The 10,996-nt window shown below is 35.4% G+C and overlaps 1 protein-coding gene across 1 annotated transcript; it reads right to left on the reverse strand.

Annotated features, from left to right (window-relative positions):
• Positions 1 to 4,138: 4,138 nt before the first annotated feature.
• On the reverse strand, positions 4,139 to 9,635 carry LOC309798580 (uncharacterized protein; the record flags this gene model as incomplete). The annotated part of the gene is made up of 7 exons (XM_082646708.1): positions 4,139 to 4,246; positions 5,933 to 6,085; positions 7,131 to 7,205; positions 7,279 to 7,374; positions 8,785 to 8,946; positions 9,013 to 9,125; positions 9,578 to 9,635. The coding sequence occupies 7 exons, from the start codon at positions 9,633 to 9,635 to the stop codon at positions 4,139 to 4,141; spliced, it is 765 nt and encodes a 254-aa protein (XP_082502834.1).
• Between the last annotated feature and the right edge of the window lie 1,361 nt (positions 9,636 to 10,996).

A 10,996-nucleotide genomic window follows, 5' to 3' on the forward strand; every position in this document is an offset into this window, starting at 1 on the left:
CTTATATTCAATCGATAGCTTGTACAATCCAGATGTCACAACACGCAAAACCTATTATCCATACTTAATATATTATAAAATAAAAAACTGTTGTTCAGACATGTTTGTTCAACAATGAGAGTGTTGCTGTTGAAAACAGCACCCAGAACAGAGATTGCTATTGATCGAGAATGTGCATAGATGTCTTAACTGTACTTCAGTACTGAATTTTGACACTAAGGGATACCTTTTTGATAAGACAGGGACGTAAATCATTAAGGAAATTTCTTCGTAGTGATTCGGTGTTCACAGAGTGTAGGTTGATCAGTGTAATTTTACAGAGCGTGTTTAGAAATAATTATTGACGCTTATAATCGCAACTCTTTATTGAAATTTTGACCGTTGTGTTAAACTTTACAACGTCCAGTTTACAAGTGTACAATTTAAATATTCCACATTGAAATAACATTTCTGCATTCAAATTGTCACCCTTACCCACGATTAACAACTATTACATTGCATACGCAATTCTTACATGCATGCATTTCTTCCCTTAGTTATAGTTAACTATCGATAACTTGCGTTTTCGATTAAGAGAAAGGATTCCTTCATTAACTGTAGAGAACATAAAAATTGGGTCGGATTGAACAGTGGTAATAATACTGTTCACCACGACGACTTTTCATGACATAAGCACTAATTTGATACCGCCACGGGCACATCAAACCTTTTATGCTTTCGCGATCGAAAAATTGGTCCCAGACTTGTCCATGACCTGACGCCTCCTTCCAGTCCAAAAAAAAAACAGGCAACTGCCTATGATGGAGGAATGACGACGTCTTAGCACGGCTGTCACAGGAATCGAGGGAGAATTCATTCGACCAGTATTCAACGACGTTCGTAAATAAAGTCAAAAATGCAAAAGCAGAGTCGACGTTGCATGCAAAATTCCAGACACCCTTCGTCGATGACGAATGCGAGAAAACGAATCGAATGTAAGAAGTGCTGGGATGCGCACAATATGATAAGTATGATATCGGATCGTGCAAAAATAAAATGGAATGCATTCACCTTGAACTAAACCTTGAACAGGTATTAAAAACAGTAAAATATACGCGTCACGTGGTATACGCTGCAAATTGTGCGTGAAAAGTGTAAATAGTAAATTCTAGACAGCTCAATAAACTTTTCTTAGCATTGCGTTTACAACATCCGTAGAAAACCGTTAGGATAAAAGACAGGAACATGAAATTTTTTTCATGGAACCAATTTGATGAGCACGCATTTTAATCTTCTACTGACAAGAAACAATCTCTTTGTCACTCCAATTGTAGAACATGCAAATAATTAGCATCAGAAACAACGAAAGCGCCAAAACTTGCTTCTGCAAATGATGATGCGTGGAGAAGATTGTTTTAAACGAATCATATAGAAAGATTATGTTGGGAAAACTATCGAATAAGTAGAAAAGGTATCGCAAAGAACTCCGTCCGTTTAGAGAAACAGTCGGAAAAGCGAAATCAAAGCATATCGTTCAAGCTGCTCCCACATAGAATATGTCACTAATAGACAAACCATCTAACAACTATTAGAACCCTGTATCTATGCTACAAATAATTCCCTTAAGGTACATTTATGCAAATGCATAGGATAACAACTTGTGCTTCACAGAAAAAGAGAGGAAATCAGAAAGGATCCCATATCAGAATAACACAGTTTTCAAAAAAAGAAAAAAAGAGCAACTCATTGAGAAAACGCAAAACATGAAGACTGTAGAACAAAAGAAAGAAAAACAGAAAAGAAAAAATAACATTGCTCACATTCTAATCCGTAGCGAAACGATAGTAGATTTCGACGTGAAGAAACATTAAATTACCATTCTTCGTATGGGATATTCATATGTATTTCATATACGAATTCATTCATCCTGAACGAAAAATTAGAGAGATTAGTAAATAAAACAATACTGCAAGAGGCACAATGACAGAAGAACAGAATGTACCACAGCACTGCAATTATTGAAAAAGCCTTTACCGGACTTCACTAAATGAACCATTGCATCACGAAATGAACCACTGCATCACGTGCAAATGCACTTCGAATAATATTTTTAACTAAATTGTGACCCTGCAATAAAATATAACATCCGATGTTACACTTAAAAACATTCACAGTAACTTCCAAGACCAAATGTCCTTTAACCTCGGCATTGTTCAATATTGGTTAGTTTTTTCCTTCTTCAAACAAACACGAGGTTGTCAAATAATTTTTATTTATGCAATAAAATTAAATAAAAATTTGAATAAATAAAAATTATTTAACAACCTCGTGTTTGTTTAAAGAAGGAAAACTGAGCAAATACTAATATTGGCTAGGTAGTGTGATCTCATAGAAACAAAGCGACGAGTATTGAAGGAAAAAGTGCTGAAATTTCTGTCATATTTACATTTTCTGTAACATTACTACCATGCACGACACAAGCTCGTTTCGTCCATGCTTTGTAATTCCAAATTTCCAAAAGTGTGCGATGGTGTGGGAATTTTTATGCATTATTTTATCATAAAGAATCCACGCCATCCCTACTCTTCTCACTCTCTTCTGTTTGCGGTTATGATTTTGAGTCATTTTTGAGTGAATCACCAATATCAATGATAATGAAGTGTTAGTATAAAGCTTAAAACACGAAAATAGAGAAATTTTCAGTGAAACACAACATGAAAAACAAAGGTAATGCTGTCGATAATTTGGAATGTTATTCCAAAATGATGGCACAATACTACACGACGAACTCCCAGATATCCAGACCTACTCAGGTTCAAGACTAAAGTCCATCAACAATGCATTACTACGTGAATGGAATACTGTAGAAGGCTGTCCTGAGACTAGTGCTATATATGAATATGAATGCTGTTTTAGAAGGATCAGCCATCCACACACACGAAAATAGTAAGGCAAAGATCCTAGAGATGAACCGATTAAAATGTGTGCCATACTCATTTCCTGTATATCACTTTTCAACGACTTCACAATGCTTCTTTGTCGCTATGATATGGTAATTTGTTTACAACGAACAAGACAATTTGCACTTTTATAGGTGTTGTGCTCTATTTGAACTGTGAACCTTCATATATCAGATCAACTATATATTCGACTCGATCAACGTTCTCGACTTGTGTGAGCTCCAGGGTAGTACTCATGTATAAAATTTCAAATTCATTCGAAAACTTGGCCTGTTACATCGTTCTCGTCCAGTCGGCTAATTCCTGTTTCTGAAGGACTCTAACCGCAATAACTCCAAGTAAACCGTTCTCAAACCCAGTCCTGCCTCTCACGAACAACCACGAAAACTTCAAATAACGAAAGGATTTAAGCGGAAACCACTCTTAAGCAGCTTTAATATGTTAGCAAAAAAAGCATTAAACAATCATGACGGTTAAGAAACACCAAATGGAACGAAGAAGGTTGATCTGCAAAACACGTGAAGAGATGTCATCTAAGCAAGTATCCAAGTTGAATCCGGTAAAAAAATATGCAAGCCTGGAAATAACTCCAGTTATTGTCACATGAGATCAAATATTGTAAATGATAGCGAAAATTTTCATTCTAGCGTAAATTTCCATTGTTATCAGCATCAAGTAGTGGACACACAAACCTTAACTAGACTTTGTTTTAATCATACCATATTCAGAATTCTATCACACATTCAAAATCTCATTAAATGAATCAAACTTAAACAGATCGACGTTACATTTAGACACATGTATAATTAACGAAGAAATCTTGACAAATAAGGCACGACGCTCAATTTTTTTCATATGTAACGACGCCTAATTCCATGTTGCGCACGGAGCCGCAGATTTTTCGACAACAGAAGGTGATTTTTGGAAAAGCCAGCCGACATTTTCTATGTGTCACTATGATCAACAAAGCAAAGGAAAAAAATGCATAAGATACAATGCATTCCGTTCGCTTTTCCCTCTTACGCGTGCACATTATAGAATTCCTAATAGTCCTTATATGTTGAATGGAGCGCTTCACTTAGTGTTTAAGAGTAAAGCTTCTTGTGGGTACATTTTAAAAAAGTAAAAAGCAAGGTAATTAAACGGAGTCATAAACCTAGAAGCGACAATGACTCAGGCAAACAACTATCTCGCAATATTTATTGTTTATCAGTTGTCATATTTGAAGTGGAGATAGGAAGATCATCGGAGAAATCAACAAGATTTTCTTCACATCCACCACCATTTTTTAAGTTACGTAAAGGAGCCTGAAAACAAGATTAAAATCACAGAGCTTAGGTAAGCTGTTGACTATATGAAGAAGGAGAGAACAGACAAGCGTAACCGACAAGCGTTCAAATAATGACTCTCACTAATTTTCAATAAGGTGATATGAGGCGTAAATTTGACTAACTATTAATCTTTTCCTTAACCCTTAGTGAAAAAACCACAGAAAATGGCTGTGGAGGTGAAAGTAAGATGGAAAACGGTCAGACACGCTGAGTGGTTGTAATTTTTTTCTATGAACGCTTAAGTGGTGAACGGGAAGCACGATGATAGAAACGCCGTCCGATATTCATAAGGCCATTGCTCAATCATACCCAAGATAGTCACAAATATCCCTTCTGGATCGGCGAATTTGTACCAGACCTACCTGGTAGGAGCTTCTTTCGGTTCACAACGGCTGGAGAATGTCCGTGGTGAAGATCTCAGAAGAACACAATACCGCTATCCCAGGACCGCAGATATGAGAATCAATTCGATTAGCGTTCAATGACATCTATTAAAAAGATGAAAATTTTCAAACAATAGCCGAACCCACACGCAAAACCGGAAACTTTTATGAATGATGAATGCTAGAAAAACGAATGCTGGGATAAAATGAGAGAAAAGCTGGGATTAGGACAATCTGTGATTCCGGGTCATGTGCAACGAAAGAAAATGTTGAAACTACGACTGTAATTCTGTTTTTTTTTAATTTTTATTTTAGCTTGGCGCTATTCAATAAGGACATCAACATTAAAAATTGTCACTTTTTTGTTGTCCTCAATTTTCGGTCTGCCCTTAGAAAAGGCATAGTAGATAAAGCGCCCTTAAATCTTCGTCGAAATGATTCTCCATGGTGTCCTAAGATAGCTTGGAGCGTTTCAAGATCTTTAGCCCAGACTGTTGTCAATCTTTATGTACCAGAAAAAATTCCAAAGCGACTTTCGCACAAATAGGTTGGCCCAGAAAGGTGAGGAGTTTGCCTTACCGAGGCAAAGTTGAGCATGATGGCTTGCATGTATTTCATAGTATCTCGAAATCACTATGAATCTCACAACCCTTAAGAGAGTGTCAAAAAAAAAGAAAAAGATATCGAAATGAATGCTCGACTACATATTAATCTGTGTTAATACATAAGCGTCTACCCCTTTTTTTCGCAAAGCGCAGTGTGCATCGAAAATTTCATCGAAAGACATTTTTAATATACTCTTAAGTTTATCGGAGAACTTTTAAAAGACCACGTTTGCCGAAAACATGTGTTGGACATGCTATCCATTGAATTGAAAAGGTGTTAGCAACTATGTCCTATACGACAAAGTGAACAGCTAGAATATGAATTGAAATTAATGCTAACGCTTACACTGCCCATCTACGTATGCATAAATAACAGCGAACGCGATTTTTATTTAGAAATTTATAAGCGATTTCTTAACATATAAACAAATAAGCTATTTTTATACTTCATTGGCCAAAGAACTCGGTTAATGTTGTAATATCTAGCCTACACGAGTTTGCTTAATGAATTTCTCCGAATCAACGAAGCTTTCCCTTCTTCTGGCATCCATTTTCTAACTGGATTTTAGGATTCCTCAGATGTCAACAGCAAATATTTTACTGCTATTCTTGGTATGCGAGATCGATGCCCTTATCTGTTCTTGTCTATTTCTGAATTCAGATAAACAAATTACCTTTCCTTCTTTCAGCAAAGCGACAAATTCCGAATAGTTTAGGACATCTTCACCGGGTTTATCATCATCTCCATCATCCGGTTCTACAAGAGCAAAATCAACTAAACGGTTCACTACTCGTACACGGGGATGATTTCGAACGACGCGAATCGCCTGAAATTAAAAATATCTACATTGAAAATACAACTATAGAACCAGAGTTTATGTTACGATTTAGATGTATATGAGGAGAAAGTTGGTACCATTCTATAATCGTTACATCTATTACCATTTATCAATCGGACCAGTGTGCTAACAGTAATAAAAAGTAATTAACACTCTAGTTAAAAACAACAAATTAATAAATAATTATTATACCGCTAGAAGCTATAATTTTTCTACGGCAGAAGAAAATTGAAAGAATTAGCGATAAAATCTTCAACTATTTGCACTATATAAAGAAAATTGTCAATAAAATTAGGAATAATAAAAGTCTTAAACCATAAGCACACAAACACGTAGACCACAAGAAAGGAGTATTAACTTTTTTTAAAACTTTTCATGTGTCTAGCTCTACTAGATAAAATGAGTTTCCAACTTTTTCATATGATTACGTTATCAAATATTCTAGATGATGCATCAGAACACATTATCTATCTTAATTTTGCTGAACCACCTACTGTAGCTTTTGGTACCTAATAAGTGACATTTTTAGAATAATGGTGTTCAAAGAACAAAACTAATTAAAATATATAATTTAAAAAATGTGGAATTGCAAGTAGTTAATAAAGAAGCCCCTGTAGGACGGTCAACGAATCAAAGTGTAGAGTTTATTCCTAATTAGGTAGACCCTTTTTACGTGTCTTTGCTGTTCAGTTCAAAATTCAGGAAAAAATGACACTATGTATCATGAAATGGCACTCAAACGTAATCGTAATCGAAAAACTAATGGAGGATGATGAATAAAAAATGAAATTGAAGTCGTGCTGAAGTTTGCACGACCAGTAGAGAAGACAGACTATTTAGGACGGATAAGACAGGCAAGATCTTACTTATCCGCATGCGACACGATAAAATTTCATCTCGGAAAAATTGAAATTCGTGTAGCTAACAAAATTGCTCAGTAGTTTGCTAGGTTCGTTAACATAATTATACATATAGCATTTTTAAGAAGTTACATTCTAACTGTCATTTTCGAAAACTCTAAAGTGACATCTACCTTTCTCCATCCGAAAATCTGCGACAATCGAATCGCACACTTTTCCTCATTGCTTAGCAAATATTCTGGTGGCCACTAAATCAAAAATCGTAGTTTTTCGAACCATAAAACGAGAAAATCCCCAAATTACTCAGTTAATTTTTCTCACATCAGAAGCAGCAGAGTATTCAATGTACTTATCAGAATAAGCTGGGTTAAGCTGATCAAGATAAAACTCTTCTGAAGCGGTGTCAGGCTTTTTTGCCTGAAAGATTTCGCATAATTATTGAGTTAGCTTCACTAATCAATAAAGAAATTGTCTGAAAATAGGGGCATAGTGTTACAAATATAAAATATACTTATTATATAGTTTCGCTGATATTTATTCAGAACTTTTTTCTTCATGTTAAAACCGTTTTTTCCTATGCTTCCCATCTCTCGAAATAGTAAGTATGATCTTCTTGGATTTATTTAAGCCCAACTAGACAACGCCAACGAACACACGAAGCAGCTCAGCAAACACGTCGTTTCCGTGAAGGAAAATCGAATAAAATAACTCAGTGTCCTTTTATCCGACTCTCAGCCTTAAGGTACAACGTTGATTCGTAGGTAGCTGACAGAGTTGAATTGAACTACTACAACCCATCTACTACTCGGTCTAGACAAAGCGCCTTCAGACTAGTACCTATTTTGATAGACGAAACAACACTTATGCAACAGCAGGTTGAAAGATAATTACAACCGAAAAAATCCTCTTGGCAAATTCGTTGAGTTTCTAGCCTCCATACTTTTGGAAGCAGATCCAGACGACTTCAAGAAAATGGCATGATCTCTTCTATAACAATCGGATACCTGCACAATCTGTGATCAAGAGTAGTGCTAAACAATCTACATCTTTCATTCACTTCTTTCTTAGCGATCGTCGTCGATCTTGGCAGTTTTCGTCTAGTATGATGACGTTTGCGTGTATCAACTATAATCTGCAAAACATTTACTGCTGCGAATACAGCTAATTGATTTTAACTACAACAGGGCGTTTGTATCCTGTTGAAATACAATTATTTGATCGGACCATCAATATTTCGGTGTCGATGGGTGATATCCTGGATCTCGAAGATAAAATAGATTTCGAAGGTATAAACTGCACATTCCGACTAAACTTTGCGTTAAACGGCTAAACTTCAAAAAAGGTTGTTTAAACATTTTGTGCGTAAAGATTTCTTAACGTGGCTGATATATAACTTCACGTCTCTACTGCATCACAGAGCGGTAGGAGGATTGCTGATGCGAAAATATGGGAGAGATGGTTAGGTCAATTTGTTAGCCGATGGCTTCTTTTGAGATCCTTAATGGACCATGACGTTGTCCTTCTTCTGTATAATTCCTTCTTCGCACTGCTCGAACTATAGGTTCTTTGCGAACAGCGCATTCTGATTTACACGTAGGCATCGTTCATAATGATGAGAAATACATGAGATTTCTTTGACTAAATCTGCGTTCTGAATAACTAAAATCAAAAATAAGAAAATGTCAAGAACGTATATTTCAGTATTCATATATTTGCTGGTTTTAACACAATTTTGGAGGTGATACTTCAATTTCTTGTTGATTATATTAGAAAGGTGACCGTCATGTAATATAAATATTGAGAATTATAGTTTCCCAGAGTATATACCTTCTTTTCCTTCATATCCGGCTTTTCTCCATCTGCCATCAATCCTGGGGAAGAACTAAAATTCTCAAAATACCAGTTAGATTGGTGCAAAGAGGAGTTTGAAGCAACTTTTGATGTCTCAGAACCTCCACAGGATTCGCTTGTTCGCGTCTTAACTTCATCCTGTGCAAAAAATTAGCTAGAGAGATAATCGCATGCTTCAAGCCAATGCAGCTTAAAAACACTCACACAGAAAAGGTCTTTCGGTGGTCTGAGGTACCCTGGAATAAAACCTTCTCGATTTTTAGCTTTGTCGCCAGCCAAAAACCTAGGTACATGTGAACGACTAGATTCTGTAAGCGCTGAAAAATACGAAATATAAAATCGTTAGATGTTCACTGGGTAGTTTAATAGGTTACATGTCAGGGCAGAAATGTAGCATACCATGATGGAAATAGTTTACAAATTGCTAGTTTCAGAACCAGTCGTAAGCCTATCATCTGTTGTAGTCCTTCTATGAAAAATGGCAGACCCAGACCAAATCAAACGGTTCATTAGAAAAGAGTTTCACATTTGTATGTCTGTAAGTCTTGAGGATGCACAATTGTGGCTACTGTAGCAAGTTCAAAAGCAGTCAAACAGAATTGATGCACTGATTTGCCACTAATTCATCAGTTGTTTCATTTCGATATCAGATGACATATCAAAATTTAATGATTAGCTGATATTGTGAGAATTTTACAATGGATAATAACTGTATGAAGGATTCGAAGACACAGCTATCTTTCGCTTCCTATTTGGAAATATCCAATACCAAATCTTTGCTTGGAAACCTTTGAGCCATGTTGTAGCGTACTAGGTAATTTAAGCATTACGCCGATATGCCAGGCAATTAAAAGTGTTAGATGATTCAATTCATTTGTCTTTGACAAGGACTGTTTATCAATTCATCCATTAAAACTATTCCTATCCGTTAACTCATCATATGTTTCCATATGTCTCAATAAAAATTTTTGATCATAAACAATCCTTGTCAAAGACATTTACATTTGAACTGAGTCGAACTATTTTATCCATACCTATTTTACAATCTCTATATTTTGCAGAGCTAAATTTTAGCAATCAGGTTTTTTCATCAGTGTTCGCTCCTCTTAACGGAATTTTATCAGCTTCCCTATTAGAATGCATCTTATGTTCAGTTTATGAATCCACAAAATCTTTCCAGTAAAAATGAACGATATTCTATTAAATTAGATTACCAATTTGGAGAACGAGCATTGCTAAATAGTATTAACTAGTTTATGGGTTTCTTCATGGTATTTTCACTTGGCGGCCAATAATAAAATTTTTTACTCGATTTCATACCTTCGATAAAACCCGCTAACAGATCGTCTTTCAATCGGCAGAAATTCCTTATTAGATCGTCCATACTTGCTAAATGCTCAATTTTGTACATCGTCTATATTATGATTTTCGACAAAAAACCATTAGCAACGAAGCACAATATAGGTTAATATAGGTTATATGAAAAATTTTTTTGAAAATATAGGTTAATGAACGATTTCCCTTCAACATTCGATGTTCCAAAGACATTACAGAATTTTTAAAAAGCGCCCACTAAAGCAAAAGCGAAACTGAAGGGAAGTAGCGAAATAAGGGAAAGAAATGCTAATTAACTACTGAGAATTTGGTTTATAAAACATCTGATGTTATGGAAAAGACTAGTATTTGGAATAATTGTTTAAAACGAAGACGATATTTCATAAATAGCAACAATATATAATTTCTAAAAAGTCCTAAATGAAGAGCATTATAAAAGAATGGATGAAATGTTGAAATTTTTTACGATTAAAAAAAGCAAGATCATCACGAAGCGGATTCATACAGCTTTTATCAATGACACTCAACAACCCCGTAAAATCGGAAGGCAAACCTAAAATTCAACTACTTTGATAACTCCTAGTAAATTTGAAAGTAATGCGGAAATTAATTAACTGGGAAGCGAGATTGTCCAAATCGTTGATTGATATAATGTAGTTTATACTTAAATATACTTAAATACAGATACAGTAAAGTACAAATAACATCACGAAGAACATGAGCGATAACGGCATTCCACTGGAAGCAATAAAGCAAGAGCCATTAAAATTACCGATATGAATAGCTGCTGTTGACGACCGCTTAGATCGGTAATATGTACTAGTTTTCGCCTTCTATTTTTAATTTCCTGGTC

This window comes from Mesoplodon mirus (genome assembly GCF_964341445.2).
Source record: "Mesoplodon mirus genome assembly, contig: HAP1_SCAFFOLD_4327, whole genome shotgun sequence".
NCBI lineage: Eukaryota > Metazoa > Chordata > Mammalia > Artiodactyla > Ziphiidae > Mesoplodon > Mesoplodon mirus.